The sequence below is a fragment of the Hylobates moloch genome, unplaced genomic scaffold, assembly GCF_009828535.3.
Source record: "Hylobates moloch isolate HMO894 unplaced genomic scaffold, HMol_V3 SCAFFOLD_15, whole genome shotgun sequence".
In the NCBI taxonomy this organism is placed as follows: Eukaryota; Metazoa; Chordata; class Mammalia; order Primates; family Hylobatidae; genus Hylobates; species Hylobates moloch.
In genome coordinates, this window is record NW_026652290.1 from 28267257 (window position 1) to 28290870 (window position 23614).

The window sequence follows — 23614 nt, forward strand, 5'->3', positions numbered from 1 at the left end:
TCCCCGTGCAGCTCACAGGAGGGTCAGGGAGACCCTCTTGTAAGTAGATAAGGGCAGGAGCCCTGTGCTAGGGGCAGTGGAAGGCCAGGTAGAAGAGAGACAGATTCACCTCCCTGCCCAAGGGAATTTGAAAGGGCATCTTAGTGTAAGTGTTGTTTCAGCTGGGACCAGCAGGACAGCCAGGTCACCAGGCAGATGAAGCAGGGAACAGCATCCGAGGCAGAGGGAACAGCTTGTACAAAGCCTGCTGTGGCTGGGGAAATGCGTGCAGGAGGAAAGGTGTTGGGCACAGCTACAGGTCCCCAGGTGGCCAAAGCTCTGGGCATTCCCAGTCAGGGGTCAGTGCGAGCAAGGCTTAGTGCAGCCCTCCAGATCTCTGTTCCCACGTGGCTTCGGGGAGAGCAACAGAGAGTGGGACCCAGTCTGTGTCTGTGAGGCAAGAGGCCTGTCCCTGCCTGGGGCAGGGGGCGGACCCTGTCATCCTCCATCCATTCTTTCCGCTGCCTCCTTCCTTCCTGGCCTGCCCCTCCCCCATCCCTGACATTCCTCTCCAGACCCCTTTCCAGCAGGCCCCTCTGTGGGTTTTCCGGGTTTCCCAGAGGTCGCCCACGGACTCCAGGCTCATGCCAGGGAGGGTCACGGCACCTCCTCAGGGCTCCCCGCTGCCGCTGCCACGGTAACTGCACGTTGCATTCCTGGGAGTGCTTTAACGTGGACCGATTAGACAAAATCCTCATCAAGTGGGTGAGAGAGGAAGCGCCAGTGGCGGCTCTGGGCGGCTTTCCTCTGGAAAGTGACACTGGTAAATTAGGGCGTGATTGATGGCTCCCGCGGTGCTCGGTGACAAAGGAGGTTTGTAAACTCTCGGTGAACTTCCCCTGGCATTCAGGCGGTCCGGAGGTGTAGATGGGCAGAGTGGGCAGGCGCCCCATCTCCATCTCAGCCCCTCACTGCCCTACCCCCGCACCCTCCTCTTCACCCGGGGAAGGCAGAAGCCGGTGCGGAGGTCCCGCCTTCCCGGGTTCTTTGAATGGAGCAGGGTCTTGGGCTGGGAGGAGGCTGGGTGCCTGGCTGGTGAGGAAAGAGGGACAAGTCGGGTGGAGAGGCCCGACAGAGCCGAGCTTTTGGCTTCCCCTGAAATCACCTCAAATCTAACACATCTTAGACACCCTCTGGGCCTGGTCCAACATCCCCATTGTGGAGAGTCTGGGACTTTACCTGAGGCACAGATTGTGGTTAAGAGCATCACACAGCCCTGAGTTCAAGCCCTGGCTCACCGCTCACCAGCTGTGTCATCCTGCACCCGTTGCTTAGCCTCCTCTGCCTCAGTTTTCTTGTTGATAAGTGGGGACGGTGGAAATACTCCCTCATGGGCCACCGTGAAGATGAAAGGAGTCACTGCAGGAGAGCACGCGGTGTCTGCATGGTCGCCGTCCTCAGGGTAAAGAGCCCCTAAAATGCTTGAGCTCTGAACTTGAGGCTTATCCTATGGGGCTTACTTATGTGGTGAAATTGCCTTGGAGAGGGATTTTGGGGGTCGAGATGGTAGTTCCAGGGTAGGAACTCGTCTGTTTCCTCTCCACCCTCCCTCCCCCACACCCAGCCCGGGCCTGAGGGCACTTCCTGCCTCCTGCCCTCGGTCTTTCCCAGCTGGGTGAGGAGGTCACCCAGCTGGGACTCTGGGAGGTGGGGTCTGTATGTCTTTGCCCTAATGACCTTCATGGTCTCACAGACTCACATCATATGTGTGGTGACACATTTCTCATATGAAACCACTCAGGAAGCCATGGCTGGCCCTGCGTCTCCCCATGGGGGCCGGTGTTCATAATTCCAGCCCTTCCCAGACCAGCCCCTTCCATAGTTTTATCTGGACAACCAGGATTTGACCCGGCAGCCTTTGCAAGTGTGGGCATCTCAAGCAGCCAGATTCCTTCCCAGCTTGGGACCCCTGGAGTCGCTGGAGCCCTTGAGCTGCCAGGCGGCCCTTTCAGGCAGGCCCCTGTGTCCCACCTCTGGGCACCTGTGCTTTTGCTGCCATAATTGCTAGCTGTCACCCTCCGTCTGTCTGTCTACCTGTCTGTCTCTCTGAGTCTGGCTCACGCTGTCGCCCTCTTTATCCGCTCTCTTGGTGGGGATGTGTGGCCCCATACTGAAGCCCAGCATAGCTGGCCTTAGCTGGTCCCCTCGGCAGATGTCCTGCCCCGGGAGTGGACTCGTGGGCCCTGACACCGAGGGGGCCTGAAGCCCCAGGGGAGGGTACTTCCCTGCCTCCTGGGGCCCCTTGTCCTTCCCTGTTTTTGGGGGGCTTGAGATGGCATTTGAATGAGGAGCACATCTTTAGATGTGTCCTGGCTTTTGAGTTGCAATTGGAACCTCACCAGTTTTATTTTCTTCCTTTTGTGGCCTCCCAGCCTGGGACTCGTGAGGCCCCACCTCCATTTACAGAGATTCTGTTTGGGGAATCAACCCCCAGGACAATCGAACCAACAAATATTCTTTCCTCATGTCTAGGATTATTTCTATGAAAAGACTTGCAAAGGCCTACCAGTAGATTGCACCCGGTTATGAGTTTTTGGGAAGAGGTGACTGAGAGCACGCACTGCTCATGGCGCCCATTCCTGCCATACCACAGCCTGGGAGCCAGGCAGGGGCCAGGGGAAGCCCAGGAACTTATAGCGGGTGCTGGGAGGAAGAGCCCCTCTTCCCCACTCTTCACCCTCTTCAGCAGGTGTCCACCCCTCCTCAACAGGACATGTGACTACTGTAGGGGTCCCCAAGCAAGAGATGGGAATCTCAAAGTGCTCCTTGGTATTCCCTCCTCCCCTCCCCTCCCCTCTCCTCCCCTCCCCTGCCTTTCCCTCACTTCCTCCCTCCCTCCCTCCCCCCTCCCCTCCCCTTCCTTTCCCTTCCTACCTTCTTTCCTTCCTACCTTCCTTCCTTCCTTCCTTCCCTCCATGAACAGCTATTGAGTACCCTCTATGGACCAGACACAGTGCCGGTACAAAATAATTTACCACATAGTCCCCACCATCATGCAGCGACTGAGTACTTCTTGGTCTAGAGGATTTGGGAACCAGGAGTGGTTAGGATGAGAAAAAGGAAAAGCAAACTAAGGAATTTCTGCTTCTAACACAAATTTCTAGCCATCAGGGGCCATGAGGAAGCTGTGGACTGTGGAGGGGACCCAGGAGGGCTGGAGAGATTGCCCAGAGTCCTGCAGGGGCACAGGAGGGCGGGAGAGGGGCGAGAACTAGAGCCTTCCGTCCAGACCTGCTTTGCCCTGTCTGGGCCAGGAGGTGGGTTCATGGGTTGGAGTCCCCACCACACAGGGTCTGGATTAGCACACAGTCCCTGGGCCACCACCCTGGGGCTTGCCTCTTGGCATCACCTTGGAGATGGCCCTGGGACAGGAGCGTGGGCCCAGCCTGAGTCTGAATGATATTACGAGTGTGTAGTTTCTCTGTGGGGCCCCTCCACCTGACTTCAGGCCACTGTCCCTCTCACGACCACTAGGGCTGCTGGAGTCATTTGCTGTTCCCCTCTGGAAAATTTGAGATGACCACCTCAGGCCTACTTGCTTCCCAGCCCTTCCTACCCCAATGAGCCATGCTTGCCACTCCATGTGTCTGTGGCTGTGGAAGCCTGCCTGGTAAAGGAATTCCTGACAAGGTGCATGGTGACCCATAGCTTCACAGTCACCCTCCTGGCAACTCAGTTGCATGTTAACTGGGGTTTAAAGCCTTAGGGTAGAGGACTGCTGATGGGCCTGTCAGGCAGGGTTGCAGAAGCCTGGGAGCAAAAATTTGGACCAAAGGCTGTGAGGCCGCAAGCAGATACCTCTGTAGCAGCTGTGATGGCGGTGGTCATCGCTGGTGTGATTGGTGGCCATTTGAACTGTCCCACGCAGGGACTGCTTCCTCAGAGCTAATGTGTCCAAAAGAGGCTGGGCGACCCTCCTTCAAGATGCCCACTTGGGAGGTTGAGCTCAGTGACCTCTGAGGTCCCTCACACCCCGAGGAGCTGCGCTGTGGGTCCAAGTCAGCATTAAGAATGAGATTTAAAGGGCACTCGGCTCCCCCTCCAAGCTCAGGTGCATCCGTCTGCCCATCTCAGCCCTTCTCGGCAGGGGGTGGGGAACCTGCATTCCTTGGCCAGTGAATCCTCCCCTTCTGGGCCTCACAGATCATGACTTTGAGGACTTGGAGCCCCATTTGGAAGCCCCAGTAGTGCAGAGGCCCATGTCAGAGGCCGCCCAGCAGAGAGACGGGCGGGAGGCGTGGAAGGACTCTGGGGAGTTCAGTTCTGACTCCGGCTGCAGCCGGAGATAATGCACGTTAAGCACCTGGCTCTGGGCCACGTTTCCGCAGCTCCTGTTTTTAAAGCAGCACCTCCTGGGAGCTTCTGAGGAGGAGGAGGGGAAAGAGGAAGACAAGGAGGAGGCAGAACTGTTCCTCCACACCTGGGCTGGATGGGCCACCCCAGATATATGGAATAGGAAAGCACTGATTTTGCACAAACCAGGGCGGCGTCTTCTAACGGTTTTAAGCCATCAAGTAGTATAATAATAACTACAACAACAGCTACTCAAATTGATAGCATGTTTTGAGCCCTGGCAATAAACGGCCAGTAAGTTCCTGCCCTCAAGTTGCTCAAAGGCCCTGGTTTTCCATGGGAGACGAGACGAACCAGAAAGTGCTGAGTTGAGGGCTGTACCAGAGGCTTAACCAGCAAGCGAGACCCCCCTCCCTGGGTGGTGTGGTGGTGTGCCTGCAGCTGTATGTGCCAGTGCTGGGAAGGCGGGGTCTGCAGGGCTGGGAGGTTTGCTCCTGGCCTTATGAGTGATCTGAAGCCAGAGGTGGCAATTAAGCCAGTGCAGCTTCATGAGATCTGTGTCCTCCATCTTTTCCTTGCTGCTTTCTGGGGACAGGAGGCAGGTCCTAGTATGGCCTGGGTCCTCTTTGGAAGAATGTCTTGGGTGCAGACCCCTGTAGCTTCGGTGCCAGGGACGAGATGAAGGCATATTGTATTTTGTGGGGTGAAGGGGGTTTGGTGTGAGCTGAGGGTGTGTAGGAGGGGTCCCCTTCTGTCTGGACAGCTGAGCCCAGGCCTCGGACAGATCCCTGGGTGCCAGCCCCTTCTGTGGACTGGGGGAGGTGGAGTCTCCAGAGCTGCACCCTGCCTGGATTCAGTTCCACCTATGGCCCCTAGTGTGCCCACCAAGGGGCACTGTCCCAGCTTTGTTCCTACCTCCCATGTACATTGTCAGCCCTGCTAAGGCCTTGTCTCTGAAAATTGAGGAGCTGCCAGAAGTGATTTCTAAGGCCCTTGCCAAGCCCACCTCAATCCTCTTTCTGCTTTAATGACTGACCCCTGTGTTACTTCTCAGGGCATTTCACGGAGATTTGAAAGTGGCTCCTAGAGACTATTGGGACCCCAGGGCAGTTTGCCCTGAGAATACTGGCAACATCTGATGCTCAGAGAGCGTGGATCGTGTGCCAGGCATGTGCTTGGTGCTTCCCGGGTATCACCTCGTGGGCTACTCTCACTAACCCTTGAGGTGGGGGACTGGTGTTGCTCTGATGCACAGATGGTGAGTCCGGGGCTCCCTGAGCCCAAGGAACTTGCCTGAGATCACCTAACCACTAAGAGAGGTGTGTGCCCCTAGCTCCTACCACTTCCCTGTCCTGCTTCTTACATGGGAGTAGGGTTGGGGGGAGGTTGGCGGCTCGCATCTCCAACCCCACCAGCCCAGTTATTAAGTTAAATACCATCTGCTTTCAAAGCCCAAGGAGGCCATCTATGCTGGGGAAAAGGGGGGTGGGTGGGAAACCACCATCAAATTCCCAACTAGCCATAAAAATGGATGCAATTTATTTTTTCTGGCATTCCAATTACATAGACGTTTGTCGCCAGCTGTTTGTTCTAACATGGAGTGTTCTCTCAGCTGCCGTTTCTCTTCTCCCATTTGACACTGTTAGGCCACAAGTCTGGCAGGGCCTGGGCTGGAGGGGTCATTGGCTGGGGAGCCTCCCAGGTGAGCTGAGCTGGCTTTCCCTGAACACGGACTATGTCTCTGAGTTTCCCCGGGTGGTCTCGAGGCGAGGCGCGGGGAGAGGCTAGGGTGCTGCTTCCTCCCTCTTTTCACACTCTCTGCCCCTTTCCTCCTCCTCTCTCTTTTTCCAAATTGCTCCCCACCCTCAACATGCGCTCCCAGGCCCCACCCTTCTCCCCAACACACTGGGAATGAATGAAAACTCGGGGTCTCTGACTTAGGGAGAAAAACCAGCTGTTCCTGCTCAGAAGGTCTCTGAGACGTGGGAAGTCCCCTCTGATGCCCTAACTGACTGCCCTAGGGAATGCAGAGAACCCCCCCGGAGCACCTCTGAGCCGATTCCCCTCTGGAAGCCCCTGTGGAGGCTCATTGGCCCTCGGGACGCTGGAGAGGGGGTGTCTGTGTAGGGTGGGGGCTAACCCCAGAGAACGCTGTAGTTCTTTTTGGTGCTCTGTAGTGCTATCATTTAAGGCACAGGAATGCACACTATGGCGGCCCTCAGCAAAACTGTGAAGTAGGCAAAGTGCAGAGCTTTGGGGCTGGAGACCTGGGTTTGAGTCCTGGCACTGTCACTTCTGTCTCTGTGGCCTTTGGCATGTTACTTGACCTCTCTGATCCCCAGTCCTCTCATCTGTAAAGTGAAAGCACACAAATCTGCCTTGCTGCCTTGCTGAAAGGATTGAACAAGACCCCATATGAGAAAGGGCTGGTGTGTTCCCGGTGAGTGCCAGAGAGGAAATCTCATGAATTTATAGCTACAAGGTAACAACTTAATTGGAACCCCAGGAAGGAAAATCTCAGAAAAGGGCAGTGCCAGGGTGGATGAATGACTGACCAGCCAAAAGGCAGCTGGGGAAGGACCAACCTTTCTGAGTGAGAGATTCTTTCCTCTCTAGCACTTCAGCTCAAACTCCTGGTCCTGCAGCCTTAGCGTAGGGTGCAGCCTGCAGCCCATCCAGAAATCCTCGGATGTCAAAGTACAGGGAGTCATACCAAGAAGCGTGCATAACATGTGGTCATATAACAATGCTAATCAGCGGTAGAGCAGACCACCGCCACCACCAAGCACATCAACCATGTGGTGAGTGCCCTTGTTTCCCCTTATGGTCATCCCACTCACATTATCTCTACCCCGTGTTATACTAACCCCAAAGTTGGGACCACTTCCCTCATTGCACAGATGGAAGACTGAGGCCAGGAGAAGGGCGTAACTTGCCTGGGGCCACATGGCCAGGAAGTGGCAGAGCTCAGTTTCCAACCTGTTTTATCTCTTTGGTTCTGAGTTCTGAGCTCTTCAGTCCTGAGGCCAGCCCGCTGCCTGAAGCTCGCACACTGCCCAGCACAGTGGCCTGTGCCCAGGAGGCCCCCAGCAAGTGCCCGGTGCCGTGCCTTGCCCGGAGCAACAGCTCTTATGTAAGCAGCCCGGCTGCAGCGCAGTGCAGGCTGCATTTAGCTGTGGGGAGCCAAGAGCCCGCTGGTGGTGGCCCTGGTGGTGGTGAGGGGTGGGTTGGGCAGGGAGGTGTCATCAGCTGCGGGCACCCCCAGCTTTGCGCCGCCGGCGAGGACTGACACCAGGTTAAGTCGCCTGGCGGCCTTTGGCTGCAGCTGGGAGCGCGCCTGGTTCCCATTCGGGCGCTGTGGTTTTGATTAGCTGTTCTGCGAGGCGGGCCTGCTGGTGAGTCCATGGGAGCTCCGCTGGAACAGAGGGTCCCCCGCCCGGCAGCCGCGGCCCCCCCTCCTGGCAGCCCCAGACTCCAGATGTTCCGAGCGCTCGCTGGGAAGGCCTGCTGGCGCCACGGAGGGCAGAGGGCAGGGAAAGCACGCGAGCTGGAAGCCCAAGCACTCAGTCACCACAGGCCTTGGCAGCCCGCCCGGCCCTCTGCTGGCACATTCCCCAGCTCTCCCCTGGCCATCTGTTCCCAAAAAACCCTTTCAGAGCCTCATCATCACTCAGGATACAACAGCGCGAGCAGCTGGTTTGGAGGCAGCAGGGAAAACCGTGCAAAAGGTTCTTTGTGAGAGAGGAAACTCGCTTATGAATAACAGGACTGGACGCCGTAAAAGTTGGCGGCTGGAATTCTTGTTTCTCAGGCGCCGCTGTTTTCTCTTGACTTTTTATCTCTGGTTTTTATTTTTTTCCTGTTTTCTTTTAATGTTGTTTCTTCCTCTTCTCACATCAGATGTGACTTTTCTTCCTCCTCTGCGAGCCCGAAGGCCACCTCATTAGTGCTCCTGACACTGCCGAACTTTTCTTTCTCAAGGCTGTTGTCACTGGGGATGGTTGGAAGTGACTATTTTCCTAAGAAAACAGCTGGAGGGGACATGGGAGCAAGAAGGTGCTTGGGAGGGCATGTCAGTGTTGAGGCTCAAAACAGGCAGCACCATGGCAGAATCGTTCCGCTGTCAACCTGAATAAACCCCAGGCACACAGATGAGAACAATGTCTTCTCAGAGGGAGGGTCTGGGAGACCGGACACCACGCAGAGACCCCCATCAGCTCATCAGAGAGCTTCACGGAGATGTTCTGGGAGGACAGTCACATTCATAAATACCCCGGTGCCTCGGCCCTGCCGCTGACTGCAGCATGACATGAAGCCTTTTTTAAGAACTGGCTGCTGCCGCCGCCAAAGCCTTCTGGGAGATGTCTGCCTGGAACCTGGGCACCTCCTGGGAGCAGTCACTGGGTGGCCTGTCAGGGGCTGTGGGGTCCTGGGGCAGGGCCGGCAACTGGAAGGCCAGCCCTGGGGAGGAAAGGAGAGAAGGGCAAGGCTGGGCTGCTTTCCTCACAGCCCCTGGACCCTGAGGGAGGAGCTGAGTCGGGCCTGGGGCTGCCATGTGTCAGACAGTGGTGATGTGATGGGGGGACACAGGTCAGGGGCAGGGTACTGGGAGTTTCCCCTTTTCCTTTCTTAGTTCTTTGCACCCATTTTCCATGGGCTGCCTCCCCAGATCCAGAAGCCCCAGCAGCCCCTCACCCCAGCAGTGGAAAAAGTCCATCATTGATGTGGCTGTGGGTGGCTGGCTTTGCAAAAGCCTCACATTTGGGGCTTTGGAGGGCGTTTTGTATTTCATCTTTACACAGGCTCCTGCACCTCATTCCTCTTGCCCTCCTCTCGGCTTTCCTCCCACCTCCAGTTAGAGAGATGGTAGCTCTGGCAGGACCAAATATTGATGTTTATCGCAGTTTTAGGGCCATTCATCTCACCATCTGAAGGGCTTGGTGCAGGCCCACGGGATCCTCCCTCCTTGAGTGACCTCTGGGAGCAGGTATCTGGTTTGGATGCTGGAGCTGGTCCCTACTCTGCCCTTGGGGGCTGTGCGGCCAGGTGCTCAAGTGTTTTAACCTCAGGACCCTAATTAGTTATCATGAAGCTACCCCACCAGCTCCTGGGTCTGTTCACGGATCAGTGGCAAAAAGGACATAATATTGTTTTGCAAAATCTGCTCTCCATCCCGTGTCTCCTGCCCAAGAAGTTGGTCTTCATGGGGCCAAAGGCAAGGAGGACCCGAGGAAGGAAGAGGAACCACTGTCCCCAGCCCCTGGTATGGCATGGAGTCAGCCTAGTGACCAGAAATTGCTTTTGAACTCTGAGGCTTCCAGAGGACAAGAGGAAGAGGAGGACAGGGCTGCCCTGCCCACTGCTCAGCCTTAAGCCCTGTACCTGGCACAGTGCAAGGCCTCAGACAGAGGGTGTCAGCAGGCCCTGGCTCCCCACACCCCGTCCTTAAACAGGCCGTGCCCTTTCTACCTGCCCCAGCAGACCAGAAAGCAGTTTCCATGGGAAACAACAAACCTTCCTTGTGCTCCCAGGATAAGTGTTTCTAGAGGGCAAAGTCAGGAGCCATTCTCTCCTTTAACACCTTGCCACCTCTGCCCAGAATTCACAGCCACCGGGGTCTGTCTTAGCTGCCCTGGCTGTCAGCCCCACCAGAGCCCCTCCTGGCTGCTCTGCTGAAAGCTGGTCAGACTGCCTCACTATATCCCCTACTTAGCTCCCCTAAGGCCTAGGGGGCACCCTACAGGCCAAGGGATGAGGCCAGACTCAATAGGATACCTGATGGGCCGCCCAAGTGACCTGGCCCTGGCTGGTCACTCCCTATGTCCCAATTTACACCCCAGCAGCACAGAACTCCTCGCCCAAAGGGGCTATTTTTGGCCTCTGTGCTCATGCCGTCCCTTCTGCCTGGAATGCCCTTCTCCACTGTCTGTCTGGCTAACTCCTGCTCATTCTGGAAGGCTCAGCTCCTCCGGAAAGCCCTCCCTGACCCCAACCCCAGCTTCTTCCTCAGGGCATCGTAGCACAGGGATGCTTTTGGTCTAATTCAGGAGAGCATCATGTGATATGCTTTTAAAGTAATGACTTAAAATGTTAGACAATATGAAACTCTATTATGTGATATATTAGATTTCATGTCATTACATTGCATTATATTATATTTTTTGGTGATATGCTATGTGACATAGGATGCGACGTGATATTACATCCCATGACACTATGTTACACAGTGTTGGATTAAATGTCTGTGTCTCTGGCTAGACTGTGAGCCCCTTTCTGTTTGTGTCCTGTCTTCTGGCACATACTAGGGCCCCCAAATAATGACACACCGTTCTTTCCACTAAAATCCACACCGCTAGGGCTGAGTGTCCCTATGTTGATGGCAAGGGACATTCCCTTCTAGGGAAGGATTAACTAGGGGCTTTAGGACACAGCTAGGGAGATGCCCCTGGGCCCTCCTGTGCTCCAGTTGGGCTTGCACCCTTGTTCCCTTGAATCTACAAGGAAAGCATTGTGTTTCAAATAACAGAAACCCTTTAAGCAGCAGCTTAAACTAACAGGGGCTGGCATTTTTCATAGTTCACAAGTCAGCTGCTCCCTGGGATCCAAGAGTCCAGGCTTCTTTTGATCTTTGCCTCATGGCTGCAGAGTGGTTGCCACAGCACTGAGCTTTTCATCCTCAAGCTGCATCTACAGTCAGGGTAGGGGGCCATGCTAGGAAGAGTGTTTCTCCTCACCAGGGCAGTCAGTCTTGCCCAGACAGCCCCTCCCTTACTCCAAAGGAAGATGTTCCCCTTGAACCCGAGAAAAACATCAAGGTCTGTCAGCTGGGAGGGCAGCAGAGAAAACAGCCACGTGGCTTATACCTGGAGGGTTGACCCTGATTTGTGACAAGGTGGTTTTCTTCCTGGGGAGCTAACCATTGTCATCACCTTAACCACAATGTCAGAGCCCCACTTCTTTGAGCTTGCCCAGTCCTCACCACAGCCCCACAAAGTGGGTGTCACTAGCCCCATTTTCAGGTGACAGTGCTGAGGTTCACAGAAGTGAAATGACCTGACTAGGCCCCCAGCGACCTCGTTCCTGTGCACAGCACTTTCCAGTTTGCAGAGCCCTCTCACACCCATGATTTTCTTGAATCCTGGAACAAGCTCCTGGGGTCCACATTATTAAACATGGGAGTGAGATGAGGTGAAGCCGCCCAGGCTCAAGCTGCTGGGCAGGGCTGGGTGGGGCCTGGACTGGCTGAATCCAGGCCACCGCTGTCCTCTGTCCTCTGTTCTCTCAAAGGCGAGGGTGTGAGCTTCAGGGGTTGCCTGGCGGCTTGGGGCCTGAGGCTTGGAGGCATGGTCTGAGTCTCAGCTCAACCACTCAGGAGCTCCGTAACCTCAGGCACTTGCCTTCAACAAGCTTCACTTTCCTCATAAAATATGGATAAAACCAGGTGAGGAGTGTTTGAGGAAATGAGGGCTGTGAAAGCATTTTGTCAACTGGAGGCACAGCACTCAGAGAGGGTCACTGGAGGCCGCTGCTGGCCCATCAGGAAGGTGGGCAGAGGGACTTCAGTGTCCCCTCCTCACGCAGTGACTTAGAGAATGTACATGCATGCACACACGCAGGTGTGCTGGCGCGTCCACAGGCACCGTCTGCTGGGGTCCGGTGGAGGCCTCCTGCATGGTGGGCCGATTTCCCATGCACATGGGAAGGAGGTACCCCCTGGAAGGTGGCTGGTTGTCTTCAAGGATTTCAAAATTGCTGTCCCTGCACAGGGCCCAGGAGCCATTAAAGATGGACCCTCAGTGGCAGGGCAGGGCAGAGCCAGGCAGCTGGGCACGTGGTGGGCGGCTCTGGGAGTGAGCCGTGTGGAGCCTACCTGGAATCTGGAGAGCTGCTACTGGGCATTGCTGAGAGTTTTCTGTCCCCCTCTCAGCAGCTGTGCCTCCCGCCTCGTTTTCCTGCCAGCCCTGTTCCTGCCACCACCACGTACACAGGAGTCCCTGCCATCACAGCCCACCCACCCCCTCCACATGCACACACAGGGGTTCTTCACTTGTTCAGTCTTTTTAGGTACATGAGTATTAAAAGATGAGTAAAACATGAAGGGCCCTGCCCTGCACATCTACTTAAGAATAAATCGCCCTGAGTGTTTACTCTGTGTCAGGTACTGTTCAAGTGTTGGGGGCATTTTGGAGAATAAAACAGAGGCCCCACCCTTCGGAACTCAGAGCTAAACTACAGAAAGGCTATGCATAAAAATTCAGAGGAAGTCCCCTCGGTACGGTCTTTGGAGCCCACTGCACTTAGTCTGCATACAGTTCTTACGAGCTTGACTCTCAGGCCCCTCAGATCTGAACCTCAGAACAAAAACAGCCTATGAGGGCAGGGGTTGGGGTATCAGGTCGTGGAGCAGGTACAGAGATAGCACCCGGAATCAGCCAGTGGCCTCATCAAGTAAGAAGAAACAGACGCATGATAAAGAACAAGGCCAGAGGCTCAGAAGGACTGAGAGGCTGGGGGCTCGCTTAGTGTCAGGGCAGAGAGCCCGCAAGCCTCAGGGACCTTGGAATTGTGTGTGCACTGATGTTCATGGACTTGACCTTGAGTCGTCAAGAGGAAGCTAAAGTACATCCAGTAACGTCAGGCTGAGAATGCAGGGAAGTGCATCAGTTATTGGGAAAGGGCCCATCAAAGCTGTTTTGGCACAGAAAACATGTGGCTTCCTTTCTCCAGGGAAGTCTGCTTCTGTGCAGGAGCCTGTTCTCCTAGGATGGCGGAGCTGGGAGGGCTGGGCTTCTCGTCTGTTTTGTTCACTCTGGGATCCCCAGAGCCTCCAGTGGAGCCTGGCGTGGTCTGAACGCTTGGTAAACATTTGCTGGATGAATGGAGCCATGGAAGCATGAGGTAAGGCGGTGTTTTCAGTTGTTTTCCAAAAATACCGAAGGGGCAGCTCCTCTGTGCCCATACAGAGGGAGGCCTTGGTGATCGGAAGTGGAGACGAAGTTCCTGTCTTGAGTTGCTGATGGGTAAATGGGGTGGCTGGGGACCCTTCCTACCTCACCCCCATGGAGTCTCTGTGCTCCGGCATGTAGCTGCTAAGCACTGAGTGTTTGGCTTTGCAGCCATTGTGTTCTTTAATCTTCCTGACAAGCTCATGCAGTAGATACTATTATTACCATTTTATAGGTAAAGAAACTGAGGCACAGAGAGGTCACACATGTTGCTCAAGGCCATACAGCTGGTAGAATGGGGAAGTCAGGATTCAAACAGAGGCCGTCTGGTGCCATAGCTGACACATTTAACCACTGTGCTGGATTGTTTGCCAGTGAGTGTGCACATGTGCATGTGTGTGTGTGTGTGTGTGCGCGTGCGCGTGTGTGGCAGTGAGTAAAGACCTCTAATCAGAGATGTCCCTACCCCCATCTGGATCCCTCAGTGGCACCAGCATCTAGCTAGGGGAGGGGCTTAGGGAAAATAGAAGAGGCTAGGGGAGGTGTTCCTCATCTTAAAACTGCATTTGCATGGAACGCACACTGTTTTTGCTGAAATCCCTGGAATATGTGGGCTTCCCAAACGTCTCACAGCCTCTCCAAGCCATGGGTGCCCCAGTGGTCCTGCAGTATCCACAGCCGGGCTCCGCCCTGGGAGTCTCCTGGAGAAGCACTGTGATCTCTGCAAAGCCTTGCTGGCCAGCACTTTGGTGTGACTTGGCTTGTCTGGTTGGTGCCCATCAATCCCTGCTGCCACTTTGGGGTAAGGACTGGGGAGGGGAGGCGCTTCGAGAGGCAGCAGGGTGATGGGAGCAGTTCCCAGTCCAGAAGGAGGCAGGCCTGACGGGGACCCTCCACTGTGGTCGGGGCATGTGAACTTACATGTCGTGTGGGGGTGTCTGTGTAAGGATCATGAGTCAGGCCCACAGGGCAGGTGAAGAGCAGAGCCTTTCTCGCATGCCTGGGCCACCAGTCTGCCCATTGTTCTGCTCTCCACCAGTCTGGGTGCCTCCTCCAGCCTGAGTGGGCTGCCCCCTCCTGCTTGAGTGCCCCCTCCAGCCTGGGTACCTCCTCCAGTCTGGGTACTCCCTCCAGCCCGGGTGCCTCCTCCAGCCTGGGTGGCCCCTTGAGCCTGGGTGCCTCTTCTGGCTCTGCAGTGCGGCTATGGGCCTTTTGAGCTGCTGGCATCTGGAAGAGCAGTGAAGCCAAGTGCGATGACTGGACAGCATCACAGGATGGAAGCAGATGGGAAGCCGCAGCAGCTGCCTGCAGCTTCGCCTGGGCCAGCTCGACCCTCACAGTGCCCCACGCTGGGGGTGAGCTGGGTTGGGGGCCAAGAAAGACAGATAGACTGATGGACATGGAGAGAAAAACAAAGAAGAGGCCGAGGAAGAGCTGGCAGAGACACACAGGCAGAGCATGGAGAGGGAGACAGCTCGGCAGCCAGAGAGAGTGGCCTGCAGCCTGAGAAGGCGTCAGCATGGCATGGCTGCCCCTGCAGGCCCAGTGGGCTCCTCTAAGCTCTGGCCCTGGCCCTGGGGGTGCTGGGCCTCCCACTGCCAGCCACCTTCCCTTAGGCTCCAGGAGTCGAAGGCCAAGATTTTCTTAGAACCAAGGAGGTGACAGCTGGGTGGATGGCTTGGGGACCTGCTGTTCCTGTTTGCCAGTGAGGAAACTGAGGTCTGTAGGGGTTAAGGGTCTACCTTGCTCTGCTGCATCCTAGCAATGTGGCCTAGGGCAAGTGAGGTCACCACTCAGGCCTCCATTTCCTCATCTGCAACATGGGCGCAGCGGTAGGCACCTCCCAGGAATTGCAAAAGACAGCGCATGCAAACAAGTGTGGCACCGTGCCTGGCAAGGAGCCGCCCTCCGTAAATGGTAGCACTGAGCACTAATGCACTTGCTTCTGTTCCCAGGCCCTAGGAGGATGGGGTGCTGGTGGTGGTGGTGTGTGGGGTAGGTGAAGGGACCGTGGCAATCACACTGACAACCATTCGTGGCGTAAGGGGATGTAGGAGGAATTGGGATAAAGAGCTTCGGGAGTTCAGAGGAGGCGCCTGTTGTCCCTACCTTGCGGTGGGTGTGGGGCTGGTGGGGGTAAGAGGGTGGACATGAGCAGACCCTCATTGTCCTGGACTAGGGAGGCAGCAAGGACTCAACTGACAACCCCCAGCCCCAGCCCTGCACTTGTGGAACCTACATTCTAGTGGGTGGAAGTAACTCAAAGTAAGGGCCTGCAACACTGTGGAGTACGTGGTAGGTGCTCAATAAATGCTAGCCTAGGATGCCTGGGACCCAGCACCACCTCTAGCATCTTAGCACAGGAAGGGCTCCCCCAGGTTACCTGCTCTCATCCTCAACATTGCCTGATGCAACGATTGTTTCTTACTGATAGGGAAGTTCTTCTGCACGGCCTTGACTGACTCTGAGGTTTGAACACATCCACTGACTTCAGTGAAGGAGGGGTTTGACCGCTGGCCCTACCTTGCTCCTGGCCTGGGGCCTTTGGGGCAGCTGTCTGCACAGCACAGCTGAGGCCTGTGCCAGTCCCCTCCTCTCTGGTGACCAGCCTTGAGAAATACAGAAAGGACTGGGCGGAATCCGCAGCAGCAGCCAGCAACGGTGGTCCTCAGCTTTCCCCTAGAGTTAGACTGTAAGCTGCCCCAGTGCCTGGGACAGGACTGGCCCCTATTAGGAACTAATACATCTTTGCTGAATAAATGACTTTTTCTCCCCATTCTTGGCCCCCAGGCCAACTGTCCTGGCTCACTAAAGGCTCTGGCCATAACTGAAACTCTTAGACACTCGGGACCTTGAAGGGCCCTCGAAGGGCCCTCCAAGCCCGGACACAGCACTATCCTCGATTCATGCCATGTTCCCGCCCCCTACAAATAGCAGCCAACTCCAACTGCTCATAAATTTCCTGCCTGTCACCCATGGCGCCCAGGCCAGGCAGGCAGGAGGTGCTGGAGGCCGACTGGTCCATACCTGCTTCCAGGTCCCTGGGGAGCTTGGAGGCCAGAAGCCCAGGCCTTGCGCCTGTGCCCAGAATAACCTCTGCAAAGCCTGGCCCTTGGAGAAGATGTGAAAGCAGATCTGTCAAATGCAAGGATGTCCAGGCTTGAGTGTTAAAGAAAACACCAATGCAGCTTATGATGCAGCTTGTACAGCGTAATTCCACTTTTCGTAAAATACTGTGAGTACGCATATGCATGGGAATAGCATATGGGACAATAGTTTACCAAATGTTATCAGTGGTTTGCTCTCCGTGGAGAGATTAAGGTGATTGAGACAATTTTCTTTCTCTTCACTCTTCTGTATTTTCTTTTTCTTTTTTTTGAGGCAGAGCACTTTGGGAGGCTGAGGTAGACGGGTCACTTGAGGTCAGGAGTTCAAGACTAGCCTGGCCAACATGGTGAACCCTCATCTCTATTAAAAATACAAAAATTAACTGGGTGTGATTACATATGCTTGTAATCCCAGCTACTTGGGAGGCTGAGGCTGGAGAATCATTTGAATCCAAGAGGCGAAGGTTACCGTGAGCCAAGATCACGCCACTGTACTCCAACCTGGGTGACAGAGTAAGACTCTGACTTAAAAATAAATAAATAAAGATGAGGAAACTGACCAGGATGGTGGCTCACATCTGTAATCCTAGCACTTTGGGAGGTTGAGGCTGGAGGATCGCTTGAGCCCTTAAGTTCGAGACCAGCCTGGGCAACAAAGTGAGACTCCGTCTCTACAAAATATAAAAAAAAAAAACTAGCCAGGTGTGTTGGCATGAGCCTGTGGTCCCAGGTATACAGGAGGCTGATTAGGGAGAATCACCTGAGCTTGGGAGGCTGAGGTGGCAGTGAGCCTTGTTTGCACCACTGCACTCCAATCTGGGCAACAGAGCAAGACTCTGTCTAAAAAAATAAAAAATAAATAAAAATAAAAATAAAAAAGATGAGGAAACTGAGGCTTGGTGAGGTTAAGCATCCTGCTCAGGGCCTCCCGGCTGACTCTGGGGCCAAGATGAACCCCCGTAAGAATCAAGAGCAGCATTCAGAGGCAAACGTGAAGCCCCATTTCTAGCCCACATACTGGTGTACTTAACAGTGAAAGGCGAACTAATACTGTGGTTTTTGAAAAATTCTCCTCCCATGCCATATCTGCTCTTTTTTTCACCTTTTAGTTTTAAAATAACATTTGAAATCTGCCCTTTTTAGGAAAGACCAATTTTTTAAAAAGTCAGGATTTCAACCCCATTGGAGGTTTATTTCTCCCTGCATGTAGAAGGCTGTATCAAAATTGCTTAAATACAAAAAATGTATAATTTGAAATAGTGGAAAATGGTTAAGTAGGTAAAGTGGGCATCATAGACTGACAATAAATGTAAAAGGTAAAATAACTTAAAGGCAGATAAAATCATTTTTTAAAATGCCCCAAAGTGGCAAAACTACCCTGCAGTGCACAGAAGCGATCAGGAGAGGAAAACAATTAGACTTTTTTTTTAAAACTGGAAACGAACAAAAGCATAAAGGATGCTAAATTGTTCCAGGGTTCGTAACAATTACCACGACTTCCCTGAAAGTATAGATAGACCCATTTACAAAAATGCTCAATGTTACATTTGAAATAGGAGAAATATCTTGCAATATATAAAGCCACAGTGAGTAAAATGCCTGTGGCCGAAAGTAGCTATGATTGAGTCAACCAGTACTTATTTGTTGTTGTTGTTGTTTTGAGACAGAGTCTCCAGAGTCTCCCTCTGACACGCAGGTTGGAGTGCAGTGGCATAATCTCAGCTCACTGCAACCTTTGCCTCCTGGGTTCAAGAGATCCTCCCACCTCAGCCTCTCAAGTAGCTGGGATTACAAGCAGGCGCCACCACACCCAGCTAATTTTTGTATTTTTAGTAGAGATGGGGTTTTGCCATGTTGGCCAGGCTGGTCTCGAACTCCTGACCTCAACAAATCCTCCTGCTTTGGCCTCCCAAAGTGCTGGGATTACAGGCATGACGCCTGGCCCAGTATTTACTGAGATACTGCTGTGTGTTAGACACTGTTCTGGGCATTAGAGCTACAACAGCAAACAAAACAGGCCACGTCCCTGCCCTCGTGGAGCTGGCATTCTGACTATAAACAAGTGAACAGATAAAAAGATGATTTCTGCTTGTGATAAATGCTCCCACTTTGCCACACTGACCAAATCACCTTGCTCTGACTCAGCACGTCAGAGCAGCTGAGAGGGACCTGTGAGGCCGTCTCATCTAGTCTTTCTCAAGGTTAATTTTAGCAGCAGAACCTGTTGTTTAAAGGACATCTTCGGCCGGGCATGGTGGCTCACGCCTACAATCCCAGCACTCTGGGAGGCCAAGGAGGGCGGATCATCTGAGGTTGGAAGTTCAAGACCAGCCTGGCCGTGGTGAAACCCTGTCTCTACTAAAAATACAAAAAATTAGCCGGGCGTGGTGGTGCACGCCTGTAATCCCAGCTACTCGGGAGGCTGAGGCAGGAGAATCGCTTGAACCTGGGAGGCGGAGGTTGCAGTGAGCTGAGATTGTGCCATTGCGCTCCAGCCTGGGCAACAAGAGTGAAACTCCGTCTCAAAAAAAATAAATGAATAAAATAAAGGGCATCTTCTGTGGTGGCGGGGGTTCTGAGGACAGTAAGCTAGGGAGTAAGCCGGACCCAGAGCCTTGCCCAGCAGCAGAAACACAAAAACCCACAAAGGGCCAGTGCTGGGGGGAATGCAAGCCTCTCACACTGTGCCCCTCACATGGGACACAGAATGTTGCCAGGCGTTCCATAAAAGGGGTTCTGTGGTGTGGTGGTCACAGCAGGGATGCTTGCTATTCTCCATATTTGCAGTTATGCACCCCCACATGCACCCCCCGCCCAAACACACAGCCCGTTATGAAGAGGTATCATTGGGATCTTTGTCTCCTATCCCTCAGCCACAGCTGATTGGTCTAGGGGAATAAATCAGACCTAGGCTAGACCAATGGGCGTCCTCCACTGGGTCTTGGGGATTGGCATGCTGGGAGACCAGGCCAGTCAGTAGTCAGGGAGGAAGGCGGATACCTGTAAGTGGCTGTTATTAGCAGGCATCTAGAGGGCAGGGCCACAGACTGCCCCCTGCTGACCTTTGCAAGCCCTTTGCTACCTTTCCTGAGACCTTCTCCCTGGTCTCTGTGAAATGCCCTTTTGTAACTTTAAGTGAGCTTCCCTTTCCTGGAGGGTCAAAGTGAGTTTCTGCTTCTCACAATGCAGTAGCAATTCCACGGTCAAATCATTTGGGAAGGCTGGCTGCAGTGGCTCACGCCTGTAACTTTGGGAGGCCGAGGCGAGGGGATTGCTTGCGTCTGGGAGTTCAAGACCAGCCTGGGCAACATAGTGAGGCCTTGTCTCTATAAAAAATAAAATAAAAAATTAGCTGGGCATGGTGATGCATGCCTGTAGTCCCAGCTCCTTGGGAGGCTGAGGCAGGAGGATCGCTTGAGCCTAGAAGGTCAAGGCTGCACTGAGCCATGATCACAACCACTACACTCAGCCTAAGTAACGGAGTGAGACCCTGTTTCAAAAAAAAAAAAAAAAAAAAGTCAATTGGGAAACTGGGTCATTAAAGCCACACAAATTTCTTCACTGCAGGACTTTTCGGAGGCTTTGATATACTAATACATGCAGCAACTTTCCAAGTGGGGCCAAGGCATGTGGTATTTCCCAAACTCATGGAATGCCTCACCTAGCTGGTGTTCCACAGGACACCTTTTGGGCAATGCTAATCTGCCTCCCCTCCCCTTACTGTACAAGTGAGGGAATGACGGCACAGAGCGGGAGAGTGAGTTACCCAAGGTCACACAGCTGCTGAATTGCAGAGAAAGTCCTGGCACCTGAGGCCTCCTAGTGTTCTTCCCATTACATCCCAGTTGTCAGAAGACTTCCTTGGATGGATGATGTATGTGCTGAGATTCCTGGACCGAGGTGGTGGTGGTCCAGTGTAGACACCAGGAAAAGGGTGGGGTCAAGAATTGAAGGTCAGGCCTTGGTGAGAGAAACGCCTGTCTCCTTTAATCCTGGATGGTAGCTGTGGCTTCAGCGGGGACTAAGAGCCAACAGAGGGCTTGGGGCTGGCCCCAGGCTGCCCCGACCGCCTTTACAGCATGCCCAGGAGGACGGCTTCAGCCAACCCAGCCTCCCCTTCTTCCTCAGGCCACGGGCAGGCTGAACAAGAGAAAAACTTTTTCTGCCCATGGCAGGGCCCGCCCAGGCAGCCAGCGCCGGGATGACGTGGGCTGTAAATCACCCCGTGGACCACAGACCCAGTGCCATCCCCACGGGTTTCCTTTCCGCTTCTTAATCCTCCTCCTCAGACTCGGTAACACAAAGCAGATTCCTGCTGGGGCCAGCCATGCACAGTGGGCTTGGAGAATGTGAGCCTGGGATTTACCACATCAAGATGCTCCCGCCTCTCACTTTTCCTTTTCTCCCTCCTGAGCCGCTATTAGCTGGAGAGCAGTCCCTCCCTCTGGCCCGGCTCCCTCGCCCTCCTTGGACCCCACTTCAGCCTTGCCCCAGACTTGCGTCTTGGCTGGCCGCCCTGGCCCGTGGGGCTCACCAGGGCCTGTGGTTAGCAGGCCCTCCAACGTCGTGGTTTGGCTCCATCCCGGCTCCCCAAGCCTCTGTCTCAGTGAGAGCAGCCTCTGTGTGGTAGAATGAACGCTGCCGATCTGGATTCAAATCCTGGCACTGACAACTTCTAGCACTTCCTTCTCGGATCCTGGGATTGCTCACTCATGAAAGGGGGGAATGAGAATGCTCCCTGGCAGGTCGGAGGTGCCTGACAGATGTTTTGCTTTAAAAATAACTACTTACTAATAGCTGTTGGTTGAGGGTTGGAGCACGAATCAAAAGGGTGTTTGGAGTTGCTTTAAGAGGGATATGTTGTACCAGGTTCAGGGACTTTGTTATTTTTCATCCTGGGTGGATCTGGAGGTCTCACAGAGCCTCCCCACTGGCTCTGACCTCCCCAGAGAGGTAAAACCCCACAGGCCCCATGACCTTGCCCCCTGTCCCATCCCTTCCTGGTAGCCAGTTATATCCTCTGCTCAGAGTGCCAAGTTCAGCTGCCAGAATTAGGATTGCACAGATCAGGGCTGCAGGGAACTTAAAGGTGGTCTAACCCAGCAATTTTCAAACTGTGCTCCTTAGCACCCTGATTCTCAGACATGTCCCAGGCTCTCTGTTGGAAGGAATGCAGTAGGTCTCTGGGTCCCCCTCCCTCTGTGTCCCCTGACTCCATTGTAATCAAATAGACAGAACCATGTTTTCTGTGTTAGAGTTCCGTGTACTTCATTCTCCTGCTTAAATGGAGCTTTCATCGATCTTCTCCAGCCATGCCATTTTACAGATGAGGACACTGAGGCCTAGAGAAGTCAAATGACTTGTTTTAGGTCACCCAGCCGGCAGGTGAATGTGCTACAACTAGAGTGGGCCTTGTGACTCCTAGGGCAGCGCAAGGAAGCCGCAGACGGCCATTCCAGTGGGACTGAGCCTGCCACTCCAGGGTGGGGACGGGCCTCTGAGATCCCTCAGAGGGGTGGCCCTGGGGATTGTGGTGTCAGCCCCAGGTGTCCCCGAGCTTCCAGCCACCCTGGATCCCACTACTCACTGTGGTTCTCTTCTTTCCCCAAACCAACCAAAACGCAGGGCCTCTTAAATGCAGCACTAAGGAGGAGGGGGACAGTGTGGGCTCTGGAGGCAGCCAGGCCTGGGTTTGAATCCTGGCTCTTCCACTTATCGAACCCTTCAAGGTGGAGGCCCCTCTGCCTGGAGGACTCAGTGAAGGGACGTTCTGCAGGTGTCCAGAAACAGGAACCAGGTGGAGTAGGGGCAGCTTTTAATGGCTGGTCATGTCTTTCAGGAGTGACTGGCTGCAGGCAAGACCAAGGCCACCACTGTGGGCCCTCCTTCCAGTCAGGCCTGAGGACAAGGTGAGCTCGCTGAGTCCAGCCTCGTGGTCTTCTCCAAGATGCCGCCAGATGCCCAGCCTACAGCCTCTCAGGGTCGGATCGGAGCACACCTGCCTGCCTCTCCCCTCCGCCCTCACCCAGCCACTCCGAGGCTGCTTCACACTTTGCCCTCTGCCTGGTGGGGAGGGGAGAGCTCAGCCCCCCACTCAGACCCCAAGGCCCACTGTCCAGCTGCAGAAATTCGTTGCCAAAGATTGGACAGAGACACCGAAGGAAATGGGGTGATGAAACCCCACAGTGAAAAGCCACACCGTTGCTCTGTGACTTTTGCTCCTCCTGTTGCCTGAGCCCCATCTCAAGCCAAAGATGAGTCAGTGGTTCTGCCAGGAACTCATGGAAGGGATGGGCATTTGATGACCCCTGGGGGTCATCTTGGCCCTCTGACCTGGCGCTCTCTCTCCACTGGGCCTTGCGCTGGCTGAGTGCAAGACAAGCCTTAGGGGCTGTGAGAGGGAGGCTGGGGTGCCTGGGCGAGGCCGGGAGTGGGGCCTGAGATCCCTGCCCACTCTCTCCCCTTCATTGGCTGCCCAGGCCGCTGGCCCCAGTTCTCAGTGTCCCCTGGGTCCAGGCTCCTTGGGCCCTGAGCATTACCAGAAGGGAGTAAGCAGGGAGAGAAGCAATATTACTCCCTCCCCTACACCGGGGACTTGCCCCAGGGCAGCTACCTGTGGGTCTTTGCTCCCCCAGCCAGCCTCTCCTTACTGTGACCCACCCCCATGGGCCCCCATCCCAGGCAGCCAGCACCATGGGCAGGCCCTGCCATGGACAGAAAAAGAGTTTTTCTCTTGTTCAGCCTGCTCGTGGCCTGAGGAAGGAGTGGAGGCTGGGTTGGCTGGAGCAGTCCTACTGGGCAAGATGGCGCCCCACTTGGAGGGCGGTGGTCTGTTACAGGGTGTGCAGGGGCAGAGGAGGAAGGGACCAGGGGACTGGGCCAGTATGTGGAGGACGGGGGGCGTGTTCAAAGCCAAGGCCCGCCCCTTCCTTGTGCTCAAATGGCCAAAGCTGTTCACGTCTGTGCTCAACCATCTGCTTCAAATTGAAGTAAAAGCCCCAAAATGTCAAGAAAATACTTGTGTCGAGTGGACTCTGTGGGTGACCAGGACTTTGGCTGGTCATCGGCTGGGGAGTGTGAGGGAGGGGGTTGGTCTCTATCTACAGGTTGAGAGCCCTTCAGGATCAGGCGCTGTGCGAGTGAGAGTGTGTGTGTCTGTGTGTGGAAGGGGGTGGAGGGCGGTTCCCACAGTAGTCTCAGCCTGGACTAGTGACCAGGAGGCCTGGTCAG

The 23614-nt window shown here is 54.6% G+C and overlaps 1 protein-coding gene across 2 annotated transcripts in view; it reads left to right on the forward strand.

Moving 5' to 3' along the window:
* ATOH8 (atonal bHLH transcription factor 8) overlaps positions 1-23399 on the forward strand; it is a 34289-nt gene extending 10890 nt beyond the window's left edge. Inside the window, exons 3-4 of one of the 2 annotated variants that reach the window (XM_058429113.1) lie at positions 6949-7133; positions 22224-23399. In XM_058429113.1, the coding sequence (XP_058285096.1) occupies positions 6949-7095 (147 nt within the window). In that variant the 3' untranslated portion in view covers positions 7096-7133; positions 22224-23399. The remainder of the gene's footprint in view (positions 1-6948; positions 7134-22223) is intronic. The other variant, XM_032177552.2, reaches the window with a different exon arrangement.
* The last annotated feature ends 215 nt before the right edge of the window (positions 23400-23614 follow it).